The 19,687-nt window shown below is 34.2% G+C and overlaps 1 protein-coding gene across 26 annotated transcripts in view; it reads left to right on the forward strand.

The window, feature by feature from the left end:
- The window catches only part of FIP1L1 (factor interacting with PAPOLA and CPSF1), a 75,369-nt gene that overhangs the window by 28,532 nt on the left and 27,150 nt on the right, over positions 1-19,687 (forward strand). For 14 of the 26 annotated variants that reach the window (XM_045079754.1, XM_013062687.2, XM_045079761.1 and 11 more), the window contains 2 exons: positions 13,460-13,553; positions 15,206-15,362. In XM_045079754.1, the coding sequence (XP_044935689.1) occupies positions 13,460-13,553; positions 15,206-15,362 (251 nt within the window). Of the gene's footprint in view, positions 1-4,035; positions 4,144-13,459; positions 13,554-15,205; positions 15,363-19,687 lie in introns of all 26 variants that reach the window. The other 12 variants (XM_013062685.2, XM_045079749.1, XM_045079751.1 and 9 more) reach the window with 1 other exon arrangement.

Here is a 19,687-nt window from a genome sequence, read left to right on the forward strand (position 1 = left end):
TGGGATAAGGTGAAGTTTGAAAAAAAGACTTTTTGGAATGAATTCAAGAGAGAATGGAAGGAAAGGAATTAGAATAAGAACATATGGACAACTTTTTTGAGGATTTTTTTTTCTTTTGAGGGAGCAAAGAAATAGTATCTGAAGGGAAATGTGGGATCAGGGGATGTTTTTTCTAAAATGTTAGAAATTACAGTATGTTTATAGATTTAGGAGAATGAATTACTACAGGGTGTATTGATAATTCAAGAAGGAAGAAAGAACAGTTGTGAGAACAATGTCTTTAAGAAAGTCAGAGGGACAGGATGTAATATGCAAGGCTGTGGGGTTAGTTTTAAGAAGGAGATGAATGGTTCACTCATAGTAACAGGAGAGAAGACGGGACATGGTGAAGGGTGATGGGTAAGAGAATACTGCTGGAAGCAACTGAAACCTCTCTTCTCTTGGCCTCAGTTTTTCCCAGCACAAAGGATACAGACTTATTGGTGAACATGAGGACGTGTGGAAGTGGGTGTTGAATATTTGAGGAGAGAAGAGAAATTCTGAAATAGTCATTTAGAGGTGTGTGAGTGAACCAGGGGAAAGAAGTAGGATTGCTAGGCACCACGTGGAGGGAAATGTACCACCAAGAGAAGTCTTTTTTTTTTTCCCTCCAACATGGGAAATATTACAGCATTTTTTTATATTGATGGAAATGAATTAGTAGAGTGAAAAATTGACACAGAGAGGGAAACAGTATATTACCACCTTTTCTGGACGTTAATGGCTGTGGGTTTAAAATGACACCAGTCAGCTTGCTTGGGTGTGTTTCTCTCGCCCTTGTCAGGTGTTCATATGTTCATGAAGATAAGCTAGAGCTGGATTTAACAGAGGTTACATTTATACCAGGCAAATATGACAAAGGGGCAAGAAAGGTGAGAGGGGCCTGGAAGTGATTAAAATGATGGATGACTGTGGATTAAAGGAGAGATGGAGATTACTAGAAGCCAGGAGACAGTAAAAAGGAAGTAAAGAAATGATAGAAACGTTAACACTTCTATCACCAGTGCCAAAAAAGTGGGTAATTGCCACCACAACCTATATAGAAACATACCTAACATGTCAGTATTGTCACTTTTTGATACACAGAACAGTACTCATTGCTCATTAGGAAAGTCGTTTTCTGGGTTCATTGTGAAGCATTTCCCTAAATAAATATATGTGTTTTTTTCTGTTTTAGTCTTTGTATTTGAGAGACATGCGTTAAAGTGAAATTTTTTGACTTTAGGGAGAAAACAGGAATGTCACTTAAGACACAATAGAGACTATACAACAAATAGTAATGAGCTATACTACTGACCTTACCACTGTATTACCTTTGTTAAAAATCTTAGATTGCCTTATTAATGTGTAGGTGACTGTTGGTATGTTTGCACAGAACTGTTTTTATTGGTTCTTTGTACTTAATAGGTAGAAATGCTAGGTTTCTAACATTCTGTATTGCCCAGCAAAATGGCATACTTACGTAAATTGTTAATATTTAATATATCAGAATGTTTTGCTTAATCTTTAAAAGTTTTCGTGTATGTCAAGAAGTCCAGCTTGATAAATTTTCACAAGCTGAACACTCACTTATTGTTCATCCAGTTCTCCACTTGTTAACATTTGGCCATACTTGCTTTATAATTTTCCCAAAATATTTTCCTTTTTGAACCACTTATTAATTTTGAACATCATACCCCATCAACCTCTAAATACTTCAGAATGTAAGAACAAGCACACTCTGTTATGTAATCCTAGGACATAGTTATCAAAGTGAGAAAATCTAATAATGAGCCAGTATATTAATATGCAAACCATAAATTTAGCTAATTATTTCAATAATGTCTTTCATGGAAGTTCTTATCTTGATTTAAGATTCAGTCCAGGATCATCCACTATAATTAAGTCTTTTTTCTCTTTATTCTTTAATCTGAGGCAGTTTCTCAGACCTTCTTTGTATTTGTTGATTAGATTTTGATGAGTACAGTCCAGTTGTTTTGTAAATCATCCTTGAGTCTGAGTTTGCCTGATGTTTCCTCTTTATTGGATTCAGGTTTTGCTTTTTAGGCAGGAAACCGCATAAGGGATGTTATGTCCTCAGTGCATCAGCCTGGAGGTACATGATGTCATTTTGCCCCATTATTAGTGATGAGAGCTTTAATCATTTCGTTGTGATGGTGTTCTTTGGGATTCTGCACTGCAAAGTTACTATTTTTGCTCTTTGTATTTAGTAATAATCTGTGAGGAGATGTATCTATCCTATTTCTTTTTAAACTTCCCCCAAATTCTAGTATCCATTGATGAGTTTTGCTTTCTCCCATTATACTGTAATGGCTGTAAAATAGTGATTATCTAAATATTATTTTTCTTATATTTATTAGTTGACATTCTCCTTTAAAAATGAGCTTTCCCACCTCCACTTACTTATCAACTAGACTCACTAGTTTTTATTTTATGTGTGAGAGAATGTGTTTGTATGATTTATTTGTATATGTAAGCTGTATATGTAAGCTTACGTATACTGTAATTCATATTGAAGCTCCAATTAGTCCAGACTTGCTGTCGCAGACTCTTCAGAGTGGTTCCTGTGACCTTTTGATTTTTACCCATCTTTTCTTTTTTTTTTTTTTTTTTGAGGATTTTTTTACTTTCTAGCTTTACCAGATGTTCCAGGTTTATCTTGTGCTTTCTCTGCCCCCTCCCTGGAAACAACCATTTCTTGAAAGCACCTTAATGCCTTTTAGTGGGAAATGATGATTAGAAACCAAGGTGTTGGCACCAGGTATGCTCATTGGTGCTGGAGTGTCATGGTTTCTAGACTTTTTCAGCTGGGAGAATAAATAATGTATAATTTTAATCATGCAGTCATCATGTGTCTTTTATTTCACACCACAGGTTTCTACTTCCCTTTCGTTTTTTCCATCTTGCAGCTTTTACTGTTTTACTGCATTGAGAACCTAGTTCCCACCAGCTTCATTGTTTGTTCTTACTTTAATCCTAAAATACAGACAGAGTAGATTAGGACTTCACCTGCCTTTATAAAAACCAAATCTATTAAGTAGATTTCAAGATTTCTTTGGAATTCTTTTTTTCTTTTTCTTTTTTTTTTTTTTCCAGGCTGAGGGTATATAGTTAAAATTTCCTTCAGAGTGGTTGTATTAATCATTTAAAGTATAATTTGATCCATTGTTTCTGTTTGTATTCAGCTTTTCTTTTCCTCCATTTTATTGATTTATTTTTTGCATATATAAGGAGTTCCAGGCATACTCAGATTTGTCACTTTCGCCAATTTCTTTCACTCCTGTTAATAATTAACTTCATTTCATCTAGTTTCTGATTTATTCTTCCTGTGTTTCTTTTTACGTAAATAAGCAGATACATAAACATACATATTTTTCCTATAGAAAATTTTTCCTTAAAAGAGTGTCTTACGAGTCCTTTAAAGGACTGGCAAGAGTGTAAATCCTGAACTTTTTATGGAATATGTCATTATGGGTAAAATTAACTTTCAATTTTTATTTTGAATTATTTTGAAATGGAATTTTTATGAAATATATAAACTGTAGGTTTTTATAAAACACATCAGAGTGTTACTGTTATCTGGTACACTATTTGTACCTGTTATTGAAAGAACATAGGGAAAGAAAAACCAAAGTTTTGAGTAAGGTTTTGTGGAACCACAGAAGTTAATGTTGTTCATAAAAGCACAGAAAGTTATTTCTTGATAAATATATTATAACCTGACAAGCCCTTGGTTCTTATTTTGCATTTTGACATCATATTATTTTGAAAAATATTTCTAAAAATATTCTAGAGTTAATAAAATGTTGATAGCACATTTATATTTAAATACCTATTAGCAGTTTTAGTACCACAGAGCCTTGGACAGAGTGCTACAATAGGAACATGCTAAAGGACTTTAGACAAAGCATGTCAAAGGAAAGAAAAAAAAGATAGAACAAGGGGGGTCAGAGACAACAATATGTAAGAAAAAACATAGAAAATTTATCTCACCAGAAACAGCACCTCTTCTCAGTCTCAGACAAGTACTGCCTCCAGAAAAGCCAATTCCAGCGTTGGAAAGTGGCAGGACCGGTATGGGAGGGCCGAATCACCTGACCTAAGGTAAGGCTGTTTTTAAACATTGGCTATGCCCTGATGTTTAGATCATCAGTTTTGTTTTGTCTAGTAATAAGATAATAATTCTTGATTAGATTGTACCATATTTTTACCCCCTCAATTATGCTTTTTCGTTATAGAAATTGAGGGTTTTAAAAAAATCAGGAGTCAGGCCCTGTCACCTCACTCCTTGCTTGTCATCTCTCTGGCTTTTTATACTGCATTATAAATTGCATGGAACCATGCTAATGGTACCTCAGTAAGTGTTTTTTTCTCCCTACTACTGCAGATTTAATTCTTCTTTCTCATATCACACCCTATTAAATCCCTGGGTGTTTCTCATTATTTACTGAATAAAATTTAGCCTTCTGAACTGGTATTTAGAACCTGTAAAATTGAACTGCACTGAATCTTTCCAAATGTTTTATAATAACTACAGTGCGTAAAGCAGCCATTTCATTGAGTCTGCCAGCTGTCTTGGGAGGTACCATCACCTTTGTTGTTACTGTGCTTTTACTCCTGATACCCCTCTGCAGAATTCTGGTTTGTGTTCTAAATCTTAGAGTTAGGAAGTATGCAGCCTTGGATGGGAACTATATACTCTCTGAGCCTATAACATGGGAATAATAATTTCTGCCCCAAGGGATGTAGTGAGAAGCAGATGTGTTAGATATAATAGTACATTGCAAATAATAATAATAATAATAATAATAATAATGAGTCTGAGCAGTTAACAGTTTGCTTGACTTGGAAATGCAGACTTACTCACCTCCCTAGTTTGCCATTTAAAGTTTTAAACAATGATGGTATGGAAGTGGTATTTTGTTTGTGTTCATTATAGCATTTTAAGCTTTCTTCCTGGGCAGGTTTATGCTATATTAATGTTCTTTTAAATATTTTCCATATAGGTATGTATGTTATGATCAGATACCTTTGATCCTAACAACTAAAAGAAAAGCAAAGAGAGGAAACACTATCAGAATTTTATTTTCTTATATTTCCTTTTCTTTGGGGTCTTTATTATATGTTCTCCGTGAATAGTCAGAATTTTAGTCCGCTTGACTCTGATAGAATCTCTTGTTAGGAGAGAATAAGCTTAGTCATTCTCAAAAGTGGCTATTCATCTCAAAGTCAAAAATATCTTGACTTTCTAAAGAATATCCAAACTAGAAGTATAGTAATTGTGCAGAGAGAAATATATTATTATATTCCTAGAATAGTTTCCATGGCATGTGTGCTTTAACAGGGTATAGAATGAAAATTTGCATATCTTACATTTTAAAAGTATACCCATTGATATTTTTCGTAGTATTACGTGATATTGATCTTAGTTTTTAAAACTAAAATTCTTGAAGTACCAGTAGAAATTTCAAGAGTTATTTTAAATAGTTAGATCTGATAAGTGTGGAGAGTGAATGTGAATCTTTCCACATTTAATAGTTCACATTTCCCATTTAATATTTCTGTGAAACCCCAGAGTTTAACATGAGTGCTAATAATATAATTTCTGTATATTATTTAACTTAGTTATTACAACATAAGTGCATAGAGAAACTCAGATTTACATTTAACCAGGCCAGCAGTTCTGAACAGCCTGTTTATTGATCCCCAAAGGGCCAGACGATAAGAGCTTTCATTTTCTTTGTTCTATTGTGGAGATGAATCAGTAGCCATTCTGTAGATAAAAAATAACTACCTTCTTAAACTTACAGCAGTTTCATGGCACAAGTCCTGGATTTGAACATTAAGTTTGGTTTTGTGCCTGTGTGAATTTAAGATAGTTTCCTAAAATCTCTGGGCCTCTTTTTCTACATTTTTAACATGATAGGCTGGACTGTGTTATCAGGAAGGCCCTTTTAATCATGAAATTCTTTATTTTCTGCCTATTCCCTGTTATACATGGAAGAGGAGATCTGAGAAAGTAGAGAATTTGCCCAGATTTGTGGCTGATAGAGGCAAAAAGTCAGGGTTAGAATTCCTGGCTTTCTGCCTTTTAGTACCTGCAGGTAAAGCAGGTTGATTTTCATAAGCAAAGGCATAGAAATACTTAAATCACTAATTTTTTTTTTTAAGATTTTATTTATTTATTTGACAGAGAGAGATCACAAGTAGGCAGAGAGGCAGGCAGAGAGAGAGGAAGGGAAGCAGGCCCCCTGCTGAACAGAAAGCCGGATGCGGGACTCGATTCCAGGACCCTGGGATCATGACCTGAGTCGAAGGCAGCGGCTTAACCCACTGAGCCACCCAGGCGCCCCTTAAATCACTAATTTTTAATACAATTTAAAACTTTATGTATATTTTCTTTTGCCACTGTTTCAATATCTGAAATTTCTTTTTATATCAATCATTAGACAATTTTTTACTTAAAATAGTTGTGCTTTCGATACAATAGTTTATTTCTTGAAGTAAGATAATTAGTTTACAGAGAAGGTATTAGTTCTTATAACTGAAAATGATACATGTCAAAGTTGATACTATTACTCCCCCCACTCCCTACCCCTTAAAAAAGGTGCTTTGGAAATACAGAAAGCTCCCATTCTGACTTTGTGATTAGTCTCAGGGAATGTACATAGTAGAAATTTAACACTATTTTCAGTATGTATTTTGTGCTTTTGAAAAATTCAAAAGAAGAAAAATTTAAGTAAAAGCTATTCTCCTTTTGGGTGGTGTATGTGTATGTATATATGTGGACACACACCCTTAATAAAAACTGAGATGCTGGCTCCTATAGTTAACATACTGAGAAATGTAGGGATATTTTTGAAACATGGCTTATATCTCTTTGTAAAGAGCAATTAAACAGTGGTTGCGATCCTATAGCTTATTTGGAGACTCAGACTTCTTATCTCATGTGTGTTCCTATTAATTTATGTAATGTGGTCTTCCTCCAACTTTGGTTAATAGCACTCTTCAAGCTAACTAGATGTATATAGCAAGGACATGTTATTGGTATGAGTTTGTTTTATAAATTCAGATTTGTGACATTAAGCCAATTAGTAAGAAGAATAAAGCAGTTTTAATGAACACAGAAAATTGTAATTAGCAATATTGATGACTGCTGTAATCTTATCCTAATGTGCAGTTTATTTGTGTGTTCTGTTTCCATTTTATAATATCAGATTTTGTCAGGTAGTTTCAAATTATAGGTTGTCTTACTAATAATTGTCTTATTAACAATGTCTTGTTTTTTAATATTAATGCTTTTTTAACTGAGACTCTTGAAAGGAACAGTAAAAATTGCTTAATGTAGAATCACTAAAATATTTAAACCTGCTTTTGTATTTCTTATAACAGACGTAAAACGTACAGTAAAACTGGATGTTAAGTGGACATTCAGTCTCAGATTGGCTTCTTCACTTGTTCTTGCAGTACAACTTATGTCTTGATGAAATAATATACTGAAAAGGTGTACATGTACCTTCATGTCATTTGAGCACTTATGACTGAGCATGCGGTATTACGTACCTTGTAAGAATTTACATGGTTGGACATTTGAAGGCCTTTATTTTAAAAGATTCTCTGTACAGTGATATCTTTTCCAAATGTAAAAAATGAAATTAAACATAAATATGGCAAGTAAACCTTTATTTCAAGCTCTGCACAAAAGTGAGTAAATTTGGCTTCTCTAATGAACATGTTAATGAGCCCAATTTTAGCGTAGATCACCTTTAAACCTTCAGGGTTTTGTGTTTGTTTTTAGGACATTTTATAAAAGTAACAACATTTTAAAAATTCAGAAGTTAGCATCAGAAACCCCAGAAGTTAGCATCAGAAACATTTTGTAGATGTAGACTTTGGAGTTAGACCTGAGCCTGAATCTTGGTACTGGCACTTTACTTCACAAATGAGCCTTTTTCTGTTATCTGTGAAAATGAAACTAATTGGACTTAAACCAAGTACTCATGGATTAAATGGCTTCTATGGCTGCAGAAGCACCTATTGCAGGGTACCTAATAAGTGTTAGTTCCCTTGGGATCTCTGCTCCCACCACAGTCTCTTTAATGGTAGTAGTGATAGACAATACATGACATACTCTGAAAGCAGTTTTAAATTCTGTGATTTTTATTTTGTACATACATTATTTTTTAAGATAGCATTTTTGATTCATTCTCACAGATTTAGAAATCCTCAAGGATTTAGATCCTAAAGGATTTATCCTTTGATAAATCCTCAAGGATTTTAGTATTTCTAAAAATAGAATACATTAAGATTTCTTTATAAACTATATATTGTAGGAAAATTATTCTTGTGCTTTTGAAGTTAAAAGAAAAAGTATAGAGGCAGTACTATGTGACTCCACAAAACTCAAAATATCAGTATAATATATATGCAACGAAGGACAGCCTTACCTTAATTATCGGGCCTTGGTAGGTATGACTTTTATATTTATTGAGAATTAAGGAGTTAAGTTTTAATTTTTATCAACTACTTTAAATGTTTTTAGAAGAAAATACAATATTAACTGTCTTTCTTGGGCATACCTCTAGTCGTAGTCCTCAACTTTGGCTATGTATTGGAATTACCTGGGAGCTTTAAAAAATTGTGGATGCTTAGGCCCTAGAGACTGAATTAAATAGTCTCTGCGAAATAGTCCACTCTGGACATTGGGGGACATTGGGAGTTTTAAAAAGCCCTTAGATAATTCTGATGTGTAGGAAGCACTGAGAACCACTGATTGAGAGATAGGATTCTGGCTTGGCATAAAGATTATTAATTGGTTATTAATCAAAGGTTTAGTGACCACATTGGAATGTGAGGTAAAAATGAAAGATTTAGTTGGGTGGAACTGATGTTTGCATAGCATTTTACAACCTTATAGAGTCTCATTTTGTGTGAGTCTCATTTGATTTATATTTTCTGCTGCTTTTGGTTGGTAGCCAGTATCAAAGGTGTATCGTGCTGTTCTGTTGCAGACTGGTAGGTAGATAGTATATTTATCAAACTGGAAATTGAAATCCTACACATACTATTTTCCTTACATACTTTCTCTGCTCATCTTCTTTCCTCCATTTAAAATGTACTCCCTCCCCATCTTATGTGGCTAAATCCATTCTACATGTGTTTCAAGGCCTACCTCTTTGCTAAGGTAGCTTAAAAGATGTTGCACCAGTTTCCATGGAGAATTGTTACCAGCATCTATTTAGCTGTATGACCCGAGTTAGACAGTGATACTCCTGGATCTGTCTTCACTTGGGAATATTTAATAGTCCCATCTAGGTTTTTTCCCTAGAGAATGAATCCTTGAACTATTGCTGTTAGTGCATGGTTCTTATTAGGAGCTCTGCTATGAGGGAAAAAAATTCATAGATTTTTTTCAAGGATATGTGATTTATTCATTCTTTTATAATAGTGGTTCTGAACTTTGAAGCAGTAACCCTTTGAAAATTTGCTGCAAACTCTTCTGCCTGAAAAATACATTTATACACATGCATATATTTAAGTTGAGGAATTTCCTGCTCCCTCAGCATCCCATGTATGCTAGTTAAGGTTTCTTGCTCAAAAGTACAGTTAAATCTGTGTGTCTGGGTGGCTCAGTTGGTTAAGTATCTGCCTTCGGCTCAGGGCATGATCTCAGAGTCCTGGGATTGAGTCTTGAGTGGGGCTCCCTGCTCATTGGGGAGTCTGCTTTTCCCTCTACCTCTTCCCCAACTCATGCTCTCTCTCAAAAATAAATAAAATCTTAAAAAAAAAGAAAAGAAAAGAAAGTACAGTTAAATCCTTAGAGCAAGTCTTATTCAAGAGGGCATGTACTCGGAAAACATCGTTTTGTTCCACCTGATTAAATTGCTTTTATTGAATTGTGCATTGTTATGCTTCACCCAGTATTGAGCATTTCGAGAAACAGCTCTCTGAAATTCACTTATGTTTTCATTGTAATAGTATTGGAGACTTTGTCCCTATTTCAGTGTTTTTCATAGTGTAAGATGGCAGTCCATTAGTGATGGGTAAGAAATTAGTTTCATGATCTTAACCACCAGATATTTCGTGGTTTTGTATTGTTTTGCTTTTTTGGTGTGATGTTTAATACTAATAAATCATGTTTGATTTTAATGTTACTCTTTCCTTTATAATAAGTGTAAGTGAGTATTGTTTCATGAAACTCAGTTTTTTTATATGTGGGCACTGGATTGCTGTGCAAAATGTGTTTCTTCAATTACTATATTTTGGGATCAGAAGTGTTTGAAAACTATTTTACTCTTTTATATTTTATCTTAACCTGGACTCAGGAGAAATTCTTTTCTCTTTATTTTCATCTGTAAAATGGGAATGATAGTTGCTACTTCATAAGGTCATGAAGAATGAATTTATATAAAGTGCTTGGAACAGTGCTTTCCTAGCACATAATATGTGCTCAGTAAACACTGGCTATTATTACCAGGAAATGCCATCTTTAGAGCTAATGCTTTGTTTTTATCTTACACACACATTAAAAGACTTGTTATTAATAGTGTCCTTTAGTTTGGCTGTTAAAAAAAAAAATGAGAAGCTCAGAGATAAATTTGGGACAAAAGATTAATAGCTAATTCTTTGTCTTCCCTTGGCCCTAATTTTGTCACTTTTAAAGTTTTTGTTGTATCTTTGTAAGCAACTTACATCAGAATCACCAAAGTATGTCCTTTTAATTTAATTCCATTATAATTTCAGAGATATTTTTATATTCATGAAAGGTAGAGGCTCTTGTGGAATCCACCGCCTGTATTAAGCCTGTAGATTAGTGAGACTTCAGATATCCATTGTGGTTAGTTTCTGTCTCTCTTTAGCTTGTTATTGTTCGATATAGAGAGGACAATCTTGATAACTACATTAGCTATCTGCCTTATTGAAAAAATGTGTAATAAGCAAGTCCAGGTAAACTTGTCCTATGTGGAAACTCAAGGTGCAGTAGATCCTCATAGTGAAGCTCCACTAAATATTTTTATGCATTGAAATAAAAAGTGGTTCATTAAAAATTTTCAGAATAATATGGCTCAACATCATTTTTCATTATGTGGCATCAGAATAACACAGATTGTTACTCATCTCTGTTAAATATTATGTATTTTTTGTTACTTTGGTATATGCTTATGTATCTTGTCCTAAAATATTTCTGAACAAAATGGCAAAGTTCACATTTCTGATTAATTTAAGGTAAATCCTTTTGTGTGGTAAAAATCCCTGGACAAAGAGATGTTATTATTGTGGAAATGTAAGAAATTGCAGTTTTCTGGACTCCTTCTACTGGTGCACATTTTTTTAAGGCTGATTTTCCATGTGTATATTTTTAGAAGCTTATTATTTACCACTTTGAATCTTCAGTGATTAATTCATTTAAAGCTGAAAAATTAGACTTCCTTAAAATAAACTTTAAGGAATGAGTACTCTCATGTGTCCCAGAATATTTGAAAGCAGAGGTCTTCAGAAATCTTTCATTTGGACACAGACGTTAGACTGTTAGATCTGGATTTAAGTTTTGCTACTTTACCAATTTAGAGAAATTGCAAACCCAGATATATTTGTGAGAATTTGTTCTTGAGGGGAATACATTTTAAAAGATGGAGAGGGGGAGAATGCAGCAATCAGGAAGAGAAAGGAAAAGGAAATAGTAGAGGTAAAGATTTTTATAATGAAGTCTAGGTAGCAATAAAAGATGAGGGAAATTGTGGCCTCAGGATATACACCTATATCTGTCAGGATGTTGGAATCAGAGATGTGTGTGGACATCCAAGAGTTGATGGCATTGGTTTTGATATGAAGTTACAGTGGTCATAGCTATTAATCTTCTAAATTTTAGGGGAAAAATTGGAGCTATATTTGTTTTATGTCTGAGGTATTTGGATTTTTCTCATGTGTGACTGTTAGGATAGTTTCCACCTATATCGAAGGGTATAAGTTAAAAATCACTTTTTCTCTTTGAGTTCATGAGGAAATCTGGGAAGTCCGTGACATGGGCATAAAATCAGAAAAACGTGAACTTTTAAAAAAAATTCTATTAGAATGATATAGAACAGAAGTTGAAAGTGAGCAGGGTGATAAGTAGGAATGAACTGTGTAGTTTAAGACATTTCAAATGCTATTATATACTCTTATAGGGATGTCTTCATTTTGTTTTTGTGAGCATTAAATTATTTATGAGGCTTTTCAAGGTTCACTTGAGGCAGACTTCCACCAGTTCTTGATTTTCAGAAGTCTCAAATGTCTAAAAACCAGTTATCTTGCAAGGAGGGAGCATACATAGCTCAAGGGAAGGCTTTGGAATCAGAAGGATTAAGATTTCAAAGTTAGTTTTGCCATTTAATTATTACTGATGTCAGTGACATCACTGTGAGCCCTAGCTTTAACATCTCTAGCAAGTATACAGTAGTTTGTTAAGTGAAGGCTTATTGTGAGGTTTAGGTATAATGTGTAGACATTCTACAAATAGTCACTGTTACTAGTTGTTGTAAAAACCTATCTGTGGTGACGATGGAAGGAACCATGGTACTTTGGTTTAAAGTTTTTAAAGTCAGAACTGTTCAGAACTAAAACAGAAATGAAGACAAATTGATCTAATTTGCATCCATTTTTCATGCTTCTTCCTTCAAGTGACTTCTGGATATTGTTAAGCATATATACTTTAATAAAATCCTTAACTACTGACTTAACAGTATTTTTTAAAATTTAACTTACTGGCCTCTCCTAATGCAATTTGCAGCATTATTTTGTGATAGACTATTTTTCCATCTACTCATATACTTAAACTTTAATTGATTATAAATACAATTGGAGTGGGGCAGGCATTTAAATATTTAAAGGTTTCTATTTAAAGGCAGGTTATCAGAAATGGAATATTGGATCCCTTTTATGCTTTCTAATGGTTGGAATAAATCACTAAGAAAAATACAGTGTGTATCAAAATGAGCATTATTTCTTTTCAGGTCTTTTGGGAGAATTTTAGTTGGGAGTTTCTGTACTAGAACTATAATATGTTGTATAATTATAGAGCCAAAACATGTGATTTCCATTCACTTTGCATTTGCTACCTGATAGAATTTCACAAAGATAAATTTAGTTGGAGACTATTAAAAAATAGTAAATTTAAAAGAAAACCTATGAAAATACGTTAACATTATCATCTTTGGATACATTGGTTCCAGCTTATTAATAAAGCTTAGTTTTTAATGACAGTACAAAGTAATGAGATCTAACTTTAGTGAAGTTTTTTTTTTCAAGTGTGTTTTGTGATCTGGTTTTATTTTAAAGTACATTGCAAAAGGTCTTAAATTTCATTTCTCACCTAATATTTGTGTTATTTTTCAAACATCTAATTAAGTGAAACTAAATTGATTTAATTTCTGTGTTACAGGAGATTACCTGGGGCAATTGATGTTATTGGTCAAACTATAACAATTAGCCGAGTTGAAGGAAGGCGACGGGCAAATGAAAACAGCAACATACAGGTTTTGTATTTTAAAAATTACTAATTTTTAAACTGAAGGAGTATATCCATATTCTGATTTACTTTATTCCATATACATTTCTAGTGCTATGCTATATGTTCGGTATTTTAGGTACTGCCAAGAAATTTAAAATATGGAGCTAATTACCCTTTTATTATAAAAGCTATTCCCATTAAAATTTATTGCCTTTGGATCTTTGGTAAGATTTCTTTTCCTTTGCTATAAACACAATATGTAGGTTAATTGGACCAAAAAAAGGGAAAATATGGGAAGCATGTAAAGAAGACAGTAAAACTGCCAATAATTCTAGCATATAAAGATAACCACTTTTAACACTCTGGTACATCTCTTCTTTGTCACCAGACAAGATTAGGATATACTTTATGATTACTTTTTGTGTATCTTTTTTTTAAATTATCATTTGCATTGCCCATATCTTTAAAAATACTGAAAATTCCTTCATGATAGTTTCATTTTGTGGATATACCATAGCTTAACCTGTAATTTTGGGGGGGGAAGTAGATTTCCTTTGTTTTCAAGGGAAAGAATGAAGGTGATACTAGTAACTTAGATTCAAGTTAGAATTTTAGTGACTGAGACTTTCAGCTGTTAGTTTGATCATTACTGTTTTTTATTATTACCTTTTCCTGAGTACCTTAAAAAAATTTCAAAGTGTTTTGATTCTCATTACTTTTAGTAAATTCATCCTCTTTTTAGCATGTTTAAGGGTAAACATTTCTAAACTGGAAGATAGTCCTCTTTTCTTTCCCCCACCATTAAAATGCCATGATTTCTTAAAATAATTCTGTTCCCTACTTTGAAAAATAGCTTATCAGCATAAGCATTACAGAAATTATTGTATTTAAATGCAGGAAAAATTAATGAAAAGAGGGATTATATGTTTAAATGATAACCTTTAGCCCACAAAGATTGTAGAAATAGAAATTAAATGCACAACATTATGTTGCCCATTTCTTCTGTTTCCCAAATGTGTTTGCACATCAGAATCCCTCAGGGAACCTTAAAAATCCAGATTTCTGTGCGTCACTCCTGTAGATTTGCTACCTGCCCCTTACCTGTTTATACAGATCAGTATTTACTTTTCAAGTATAAACTCTTGTTCTTAAAGTTACAAGATTCACATGAAAAAGTTACTTACATATCTGGCTGCCTGTTTACTTGCACCTGGTTAATGCGTGCAATCTGATGATAAGAAGCCCTAGTACAGTGGATATTTATCTCCGCATCCATGTTTATTTCCTAACGCTGGTATTTGTAACTAATGATTACATTGACTTAATTTGAGTACTGTCGCTTGGTTGGGTAACAAAGGTAATACTCATTATATTTATAAAGTGGTTAAATTTAGAAGTACTCTTGTTTAGAATGTTTTTAGTTCTTCTTTTGAGTAATGATTCAGTCAATTTTTTTCTAGGCTTTGTATATGGACATTTTAAAAAGTGTGAGTGCATGTATACTCACATCTGTATATACAAACATGTAGCACACACATGGAAAAAATTACTTCTGCCTCCCCAAATATGTGTCTATGAATAAAGCTTTTTACTTTATTTCTTAAATAAAATGAATTTACTGAGTTTTTAATCTTAGAACACTCACTCACTTTTTAAATTAACTATGCTTAATTTTAGGTCCTTTCTGAAAGATCTGCTACTGAAGTAGACAACAATTTTAGCAAACCACCTCCATTTTTCCCCCCAGGAGCTCCTCCCACCCACCTTCCACCTCCTCCATTTCTTCCACCTCCTCCAACTGTCAGCACTGCTCCACCTCTGATTCCACCACCAGGTAAATAGTAAATAAGACATCTGATTTGGGGGAAAAAGAAAATCATGAGTGTTTCTTTTATTTTTAATTCTAACAATTAAAATATATGAAAAATCTTTATTGATTATACTGCATTAAAATTGATAGGAAATTTACTATGTTAAATCTTCAATAGATTCACAGTGAAACAGATCTATATGTGCTATTTCAGCATAGCAAAGAGAATACACTAAAATAGAGAAGGATAGATACTAAAATTGTGATCTAAGAGTATGATTGTGATCACTAAAGTTGCAAATTTTATGTATAAATCCATATTGAATTATAAACCATGTTAACTTGTTTTGAAAAAAGTTTTAGTTAGAATTGGAGTAGGTTTAAAAAATATATATCCTGTGAAGTGAAAAAAAATATATCCTGTGAAGTGAAAATCTCAGTCTATTCATCTTTGTATACTGATTTCCTTTTAGGAGATTGCTTCGGGGTGCCAGGTACCTGGTACTTAACTGCTTTTAAACAAGACAGAGAAATTTCTTTCGTATTTTGAGCCACTTTTGATTATTTATTATTTTATTGGCGGCACTAGAAAAATTCACAAGTAAACCCTAAATTTTACTTTTTCAACCTTATATCCATTGGCCTTTGTTACATTATTCCCAGTAAGCTTCCAGTATTTATTCCCTTTCATCAGTTTTTAATGAAACTAACAAGGCTGATTGAGATAGTAACTACTTTCCTCCTACAGAAAATGCCAATAGTAAATGATAAAAACTATCTCCTGCTTTTAATTATAACTACACATGTGAGAAATGCTAAAATTTGCTTTCTTTTAGTAAAATCAGTTCATACTGCAGAGCCATGTCCACATAGTCATTTTGAGAGAGCCATGCTTGTTTTAAGGTGCCAGTTATGATCAGAGTACCTAGGCAAACAAGGGGTCTGAGTAGTCTTCTTCTAGTCTTCATCCTTGGTCTCTAAATGTCAACTGTTGCATTGGCCCCACAGCCACAGCACCTTTGATTCTCTTCCATTGTCAATTTTATCTTTAAAATGGATAAGAATTATTATGAAAAACGACTGGTTTTAGAGACTGCGTTGTCTCAGAAACAGAGGAAAGAGAAGACTGAATAATTTGAAGGTGCTTACTCCAGACAACTTTATTTCTAAAATTTAACGAGTTTATTATTCTGGAGCATAAACCATTTCAGAAGTTGTAATTGGACCCATGACTCTTGGGTCTTCCATATGATGAGAACTAACCAAAGGAAAAGGGTATGGAATGAAAACTTAGTGATTCATAAACGAGTCCTTTGTCTACTGAACATGATAAAATGTAGAAATAGTTAATTCTGAACATATTTGATCTAATGACACTAAAAGATAATCAATGTATTTGATAATAGTGTTATGCTGGATTGCTTGGTAATCTTATTTTAACTTTACTAGGTATTAAAGGTGATTAAAAATAATTTTTTATTGCTAGCTAGCGTAGTATATCCCCAGATTGCTAACAGTTTATATAGTCAGCACTAGCTGTTATGAGAGAGTAAGTGATATGAGTGAGAGAGAGAAGGTATGAAAATGGTGAAAAAATAAAGACATTTTTGGTATAAGAATATTTAGACGCTCTGTAGGATATTGCTTATAGGTGCTGGCATTATTTAGAAGCACGCTTTCTTCCAAAATGACAAGACTACTCCATTTCTTTGCCATATAACTTCTGTTTATAAAGATAATATCTTTTAATAATGTTCCGATTCTCTATGGCATTATACTGTAGAGTAACACTCCTTATTTTTTTTTTTAAGTTATTTATTTACAGGCTTACTTCGGAGATCTTACAGTCCTACACCACCACAATAAAAAGAATCAAAATGAAATTTTGGTTTCTCGGTGCATATAAAAGTTATGTTCATACTCTTCTGTAGTCTGCTGATTGGTGCAGTAGCATTATGTCTAAAAAACAATACATTAATTAAAAAGAACTTTGTTGCTGAAAAATGCTAACCACCCTCTGAGCTTTAAGTGAGTCATAACCTTTTTGCTGATGTTAGGGCCTTGCCTTGATGTTGGTGACTGCTGACTGATCAGGGTGGTGGTTGCTGAGGGTTGGGGTGGCAATTTCTTATAAGACAACAGTGAAGTTTGCCACAACCATTGACTCTTCCTTTAATGAACAGTTGGTTTCTCTGTAGCAGTGATGCGGTTTGATAATATTTTACTCACAGTAGACACTCCTTCTGAATTGAAGTCAGTCCTTCCAAACTCTGCTGCTGTTTTTTCAACTAAGTTTAGGTAATATTCTGAATCCTTCTTTGGCCATTTCAACAGTCTTCACCGCATCTTTACCAGGAGTAGGTTCCATGTCAAGAAACCACTTTTTTTTTACTCACCCAGGAAAGGCAACCCATCATCTGTTCTAGTTTTATCATGAGCCTGCAACAGTGCAGTCCCGTCTTCAGGCTCCACTTCTCATTCTAGTTCTCTTGTTATTTCCACCACACCTGCACTTCCTTCCTCTGCTGAAGTCTGGAACCCCTAAAGTCCTCCATGAGGTTTGGAATCCACTTCTTCCAAACTCCTGTTCATGTGGCTATTTGGATCTTTCTCCATGAATCATGAATGTTCTTAAGGGCATCTCGAATGATGAAGATGATGAATCCTTTCCAGAAGGTTTTCAACTTACTTTGCCCAGATCCATCAGAGGAATCACTCTGTCTGTGGCAGCTGTAGTCCTATGAAATGTTTTTCTTCAGTAGTAAGACTTGAAAGTCTAAATGAGTCCTTGATCCATGGGTTGCAGAATGGATATTTTGTTATGAGGCATGAAAACATTAATCTATTACTGTATGTCTCAACAGAGAGAGAGTTCTTAGGTGACCGGGTGCACTGTGGATGGGCAGTAATATTTGGAAAGGAATCCTTTTTTCTGAGCAGTAGACTCATCGGTGGGCTTGAAATGTTCAGTAAACCATGTTGTCAACAGATGTGCTGTCGTCAGGCTTTGTTGTTCCATTTCTACAGCACAGGCAGAGTGGAGTTAGGTTAATTCTTAAGGGCCCTAGGACTTTCAGAATGGTGAGCATTTGCTTGAGCTTAAAGTCACCAGCTGCATTAGCCCCTCACCAGAGAGTCAGCCTCTCTCCTTTGAAACTTTGAAGCCAGGCCTTGACTTCTTTCCAGCTGTGAAAGTCCGCAATGGCATCTCCTTCCAACAGAAGGCTGTTTTGTCTCCATGAAAATCTGCTGTTTAGTGTGGCCGCCTTTATGAATTCCCTTAGCTGGGTCTTCTGGGGAACTTGCTGCCCCTTGTCCATGAGCACGTGCTGCTTCACCCTGCACTTTGTGTTCTGGAGATGGCTTCTTGCCTCAGACCTCATGCACCAGCCTCACACTATTTTTCTACAGCCAACTCACCTCTGTCAGCCTTCATAGAATTGAGGAGGGATATAAGAGCCTTGCTCTGGATTAGCCTTTGGCTTAAGGGAATATGGTGGCTGGTTTGGTCTCCTCTCCAGACCATTCAAGACTTTCTCTGTATTTACAGTAAGGCTGTTTTGCTTTCTTAACAGTTGTGTGTTCATTGGAGTAGCACTTTTAATTTCCTTCAAGAACTTTTCTTTTGCATTACAATTTGACTGTATGTTACAAGAGGCCTAGCTTTCAGCCAGTCTGCTTTTGACATACCTTCCTCCCTAAACTTAGTCATTTCTAGCTTTTGATTTAAAGAGAGAGATGTGTGACTCTTCTTTCACTTGAATACTTAGAGGCCAGTGTAGGGTTATTAACTGGCCTAATTTTGTTACTGTGTCTCTGGAGAAGGAAAGAGATAAGACAATGGCCAATTAGTCAAGCAGTCAGAATACAAACAACATAATGTTGATTGCCATCTTATATATGATAAGAGTTTGTGATGTCCCAAAACAGTTACAGTAGTACCGTCAAAAGATTACTGATCAGAAAGCACCATAACAAATAAAATAGTATAAAAGTTTGAAATACTGTGACAATTACCTTAAATGTGACACAAAGACATGATATTACAAACCCTTCTGGGAAATGACTCCAGTGGACTTGCTGAAATAGTGTTGCCACAAACCTTCAGTTTGTTAAAAACACAGTAACTACGGAACACAGTAAAGAGGGCACAATAAAATGAGGTATGCCGGTAATGTTAATTTTCAATTACATGCTTTCCATATTTTAAATACCTATCCACATTTCCTTTGATTGCTTATTCTGTCATGCTGTTCTGTCAACATATAAGGATACTGATTGAAATGAATTTTGATGCTGGTTTAAAAGCAGTATCTAACTGTGGTATATTTGCTGGTGGCAGGGAGACA

Source organism: Mustela putorius, unplaced genomic scaffold (assembly GCF_011764305.1).
Source record: "Mustela putorius furo isolate JIRA1106 unplaced genomic scaffold, ASM1176430v1.1 tig00000430_pilon_pilon_pilon, whole genome shotgun sequence".
Lineage (NCBI taxonomy): Eukaryota > Metazoa > Chordata > Mammalia > Carnivora > Mustelidae > Mustela > Mustela putorius.